Source organism: Penaeus japonicus, unplaced genomic scaffold, assembly GCF_977035675.1.
Source record: "Penaeus japonicus unplaced genomic scaffold, GWHDUDI00000001_assembly GWHDUDI00000010, whole genome shotgun sequence".
Taxonomy (NCBI): domain Eukaryota; kingdom Metazoa; phylum Arthropoda; class Malacostraca; order Decapoda; family Penaeidae; genus Penaeus; species Penaeus japonicus.
The window spans coordinates 31614475-31619474 of NW_028234412.1; the positions used below are offsets into that span (position 1 = coordinate 31614475).

General features: G+C 43.3%; 1 protein-coding gene across 2 annotated transcripts in view; it reads left to right on the forward strand.

Moving 5' to 3' along the window:
- Positions 1-5000, forward strand: part of LOC122257080 (uncharacterized) — a 12820-nt gene that overhangs the window by 1354 nt on the left and 6466 nt on the right. For both annotated transcript variants that reach the window (XM_043022145.2, XM_086541236.1), the window contains exons 2-3: positions 118-397; positions 584-722. In XM_043022145.2, coding sequence (XP_042878079.2) covers positions 118-397; positions 584-722 — 419 coding nt within the window. The remainder of the gene's footprint in view (positions 1-117; positions 398-583; positions 723-5000) is intronic.

Sequence of the window (5000 nt, forward strand, 5' to 3'; positions counted from 1 at the left end):
ACCCAAAACGAGGGAAACGTCTTCGCATCCGATCATAGTAGTCCTTCGTGAGTCCTTCATTGCCAACTTCCAGATGCCACCACCGCCAGGTCACTGACAGTCCTCAACTCGTTTCAGAGTCCCTGTTGACAGCGAGGAATTGTGCCTTGGCGTTCCTCGTGTCGTCAGTGGCTTTGTTGTCCCTGCTGGTCCACGCCCCTAGGCACAACTTCCATCCTGTTGGTCCTCAAAGGATTCAGCTCCCAATGCCTGGGCTTATGCGGATCAGCGACCCGATATTCAAAAAGAGCTGTTACAACTACGTCGATGTTACTGCCACCAACGTGTGTTGCAAGATGAAGACGTATGATTTAAATGATGCTGCAAAGTGCACGAAAGCCTTCAGTGCTACACAGAGGTAAGTTATTCAATCGATTAATTTATTGAGGACTGGTAAACAGATGCGATACATGGTCATATCCAGTTGTTGAGTGCATACCATTATATATATTTTACTTGTGACTGTGTACCTGTATCTGAACAAATGAATGATAGCATTTTAATGAAATGTCCACTATAGCCTTCCAAAACCATTATTAAACAGCTCTCACCATCAGAACTCCAGCTCAAAGGAAATGATTCACATTGTTTTGGTTGGAGACTCTCACATGCGGTATCTGTTCAGCGCTGTGTCTCTCCGCCTCGCTAGTCCAGAGCTGAGATACAGAAAGAGAAATAGCAAGGTAAAATGAAGCCAAGAAAGTAAGTAAATATTGCATTAAAATAGTACTTAGCAAATTTTATTACAGTCATTTCGTAATGTGAATCCCTGTCTGCCACAAGATACCTTAAAGTGATACAAGATGGAGGTATGTTGTGCGGTACACTGGTTGCGTTCGCGGCTGGTAATCTTCCAGTGGTTGCGTTCGCGGCTGGTAATCTTCCAGTGGTTGCGTTCGCGGCTGGTAATCTTGCAGTGGTTGCGTTCGCGGCTGGTAATCTTCCAGTGGTTGCGTTCGCGGCTGGTAATCTTCCAGTGGTTGCGTTCGCGGCTGGTAATCTTGCAGTGGTTGCGTTCGCGGCTGGTAATCTTCCAGTGGTTGCGTTCGCGGCTGGTAATCTTGCAGTGGTTGCGTTCGCGGCTGGTAATCTTGCAGTGGTTGCGTTCGCGGCTGGTAATCTTCCAGTGGTTGCGTTCGCGGCTGGTAATCTTGCAGTGGTTGCGTTCGCGGCTGGTAATCTTGCAGTGGTTGCGTTCGCGGCTGGTAATCTTGCAGTGGTTGCGTTCGCGAATGGTAATCTTGCAGTGGATGCGATCGCGGCTGGTAATCTTGCAGTGGTTGCGTTCGCGGCTGGTAATCTTCCAGTGGTTGCGTTCGCGGCTGGTAATCTTGCAGTGGTTGCGTTCGCGGCTGGTAATCTTCCAGTGGTTGCGTTCCCGGCTGGTAATCTTGCAGTGGTTGCGTTCGCGGCTGGTAATCTTGCAGTGGTTGCGTTCCCGGGGCCGGATTCACTAACGCACTTACCATGATAAATACGCTGGTAACTACAATTATGATGGTAAAAAGACCGCATCGCTATTCATGAACAACTTACCATGATAGAATACAATGCTAAATTTACCAGTGGTTGGAGCACTGGTATGTCCACTGGCAAATACAGCGATGACTCTCTCATCTCGCTTTATCTCAGCAAAAAATCAACATTTAAGGCGACACTTTAGTTTGCATGTACACTTATTATGATCAGAGTGATGGCAACTGTTCATTTTCATATGAATATGACCAAAATCAATAAAATTCACAGGAAATAAGCGAGAATAATGTTCATGCAGCCTCGTCATAGGCCTACAATAACTGAAAATAATACATGGAATTAATAATTTGACAAATTCAAACATTTTGTTTTAATAACATTCAGCTGAAAAACAGTAAACATATAAATATATAAATTATTTTTGTGTTTGCATTAATTTAGATACAATTATTCATAATCTTAGGGTTTGATTGGCATTTCTTTTTAGAAAACGTTGATACAAATAACACCACCATTGCGTGGAGCCATTGTTTCTTTTCTTTCGACTGCAATCTAAAAAAAAAAAGTATGGTTTTGAAAACCATTACGTTATATATGATCCAAAAAATCATGCAATAGAATATGCTTTCTAGGAAATTAATTTATATAGAAATAATTTAACACAGAAGAAATCTTTATCATTTCTTGAAACAAAAAAGTCTCGCTGTTGGATCAGGTTTTGTTTACATGTTACGGGATTGGTCAAAGGAGCCTAAAGAATTATGTAAGGCGCTCGCTGATTGGCGGAATCGATTTACCAGAGTTACCATCAAATTACGGTGATAAAGTCTATTTACCCTTACCAGGCGACTTATCATCGCTTGATGAATCCCACTTTGCCATGACTGGTAAACGCTCTGGTAGTTGACAGCTGGTAAATGCCTTACCATCGTATGCTAGTGAATCCAGCCCCCGGCTGGTAATCTTGCAGTGGTTTCGTTCGCGAATGGTAATCTTGCAGCGGATGCGTTCGCGGCTGGTAATCTTGCAGTGGTTGCGTTCGCGGCTGGTAATCTTCCAGTGGTTGCGTTCGCGGCTGGTAATCTTCCAGTGGTTGCGTTCGCGGCTGGTAATCTTGCAGTGGTTGCGTTCGCGGCTGGTAATCTTCCAGTGGTTGCGTTCGCGGCTGGTAATCTTCCAGTGGTTGCGTTCGCGGCTGGTAATCTTCCAGTGGTTGCGTTCGCGGCTGGTAATCTTCCAGTGGTTGCGTTCGCGGCTGGTAATCTTCCAGTGGTTGCGTTCGCGGCTGGTAATCTTCCAGTGGTTGCGTTCGCGGCTGGTAATCTTCCAGTGGTTGCGTTCGCGGCTGGTAATCTTCCAGTGGTTGCGTTCGCGGCTGGTAATCTTGCAGTGGTTGCGTTCGCGGCTGGTAATCTTCCAGTGGTTGCGTTCGCGGCTGGTAATCTTGCAGTGGTTGCGTTCGCGGCTGGTAATCTTCCAGTGGTTGCGTTCGCGGCTGGTAATCTTCCAGTGGTTGCGTTCGCGGCTGGTAATCTTGCAGTGGTTGCGTTCGCGGCTGGTAATCTTGCAGTGGATGCGTTCGCGGCTGGTAATCTTGCAGTGGTTGCGTTCGCGGCTGGTAATCTTGCAGTGGTTGCGTTCGCGGCTGGTAATCTTCCAGTGGTTGCGTTCGCGGCTGGTAATCTTCCAGTGGTTGCGTTCGCGGCTGGTAATCTTGCAGTGGTTGCGTTCGCGGCTGGTAATCTTGCAGTGGATGCGTTCGCGGCTGGTAATCTTGCAGCGGATGCGTTCGCGGCTGGTAATCTTGCAGCGGTTGCGTTCCCGGGGCTGGATTCACTAACATACGATGGTAAGGCATTTACCAGCTGTCAACTACCAGCGCGTTTACCAGTCATGGCAAAGTGGGATTCATCAAGCGATGATAAGTCGCCTGGTAAGGGTAAATAGACTTTATCACCGTAATTTGATGGTAACTCTGGCAATTCAATTCCGCCAATCAGCGACCGCCTTACATGATTCTTTAGGCTCCTTTGACCAATCCCGTGACATGTAAACAAAGCCTGAACCAGCTGCGAGATATTCTTATTTCAAGAAAGAAATGATAAAGATTTCTATATAAATTAATTTCCTTGAAAGCATGTTCTATTGCATGATCCTATAGGTCATATATAATTTAATGGTTTTCAAAAACATACTATTTTTCTTTTTCATAAATTGCAGTCAAAAGAAAAGAAGCAATGGCTCCACGCAATGGTGTTATTTGTATCAACGTTTTCCAAAAAGAAATGCCAATTAAACCCTTCAAATGAGTAAGATTATGAATAATTGTATGTAAATTAATGCAAACACAAAAATAATTTATATATTTATATGTTTACTGTTTTTCAACTATGTCATTAAAATAAAATGTTTGAATTTGTCAAATTATTTATTCCATGTATTATTTTCAGTTATTGTAGGCCTATGACGAGGCTGCATGAACATTATTCTCGCTTATTTCCTGTGAATTTTATTGATTTTTGTCATATTCATATGAAAATGAACAGTTGCCATCACTCTGATCATAATAAGTGTACATGCAAACTAAAGTGTCGCCTTAAATGTTGATTTTTTGCTGAGATAAAGCGAGATGAGAGAGTCGTTGCTGTAGTTGCCAGTGGACATACCAGTGCTCCAACCACTGGTAAATTTAGCATTGTATTCTATCATGGTAAGTTGTTCATGAATACCGATGCGGTCTTTTTACCATCATAATTGTAGTTACCAGCGTATTTATCATGGTAAGTGCGTTAGTGAATCCGGCCCCTGGCTGGTAATCTTGCAGTGGTTGCGTTCCCGGCTGGTAATCTTGCAGTGGTTGCGTTCCCGGCTGGTAATCTTCCAGTGGTTGCGTTCCCGGCTGGTAATCTTCCAGTGGTTGCGTTCCCGGCTGGTAATCTTCCAGTGGTTGCGTTCCCGGCTGGTAATCTTGCAGTGGTTGCGTTCCCGGGGCCGGATTCACTAACGCACTTACCATGATAAATACGCTGGTAACTACAATTATGATGGTAAAAAGACCGCATCGCTATTCATGAACAACTTACCATGATAGAATACAATGCTAAATTTACCAGTGGTTGGAGCACTGGTATGTCCACTGGCAAATACAGCGATGACTCTCTCATCTCGCTTTATCTCAGCAAAAAATCAACATTTAAGGCGACACTTTAGTTTGCATATACACTTATTATGATCAGAGTGAAGGCAATTGTTCATTTTCATATGAATATGACAAAAATCAATAAAATTCACAGGAAATAAGCGAGAATAATGTTCATGCAGCTTCGTCATAGGCTTACAATAACTGAAAATAATACATGGAATTAATAATTTGACAAATTCAAACATTTTGTTTTAATAACATTCAGCTGAAAAACAGTCAACATATAAATATGTAAATTATGTTTTTGAAAACCATTACGTTATATATGATCCATAAGATCATG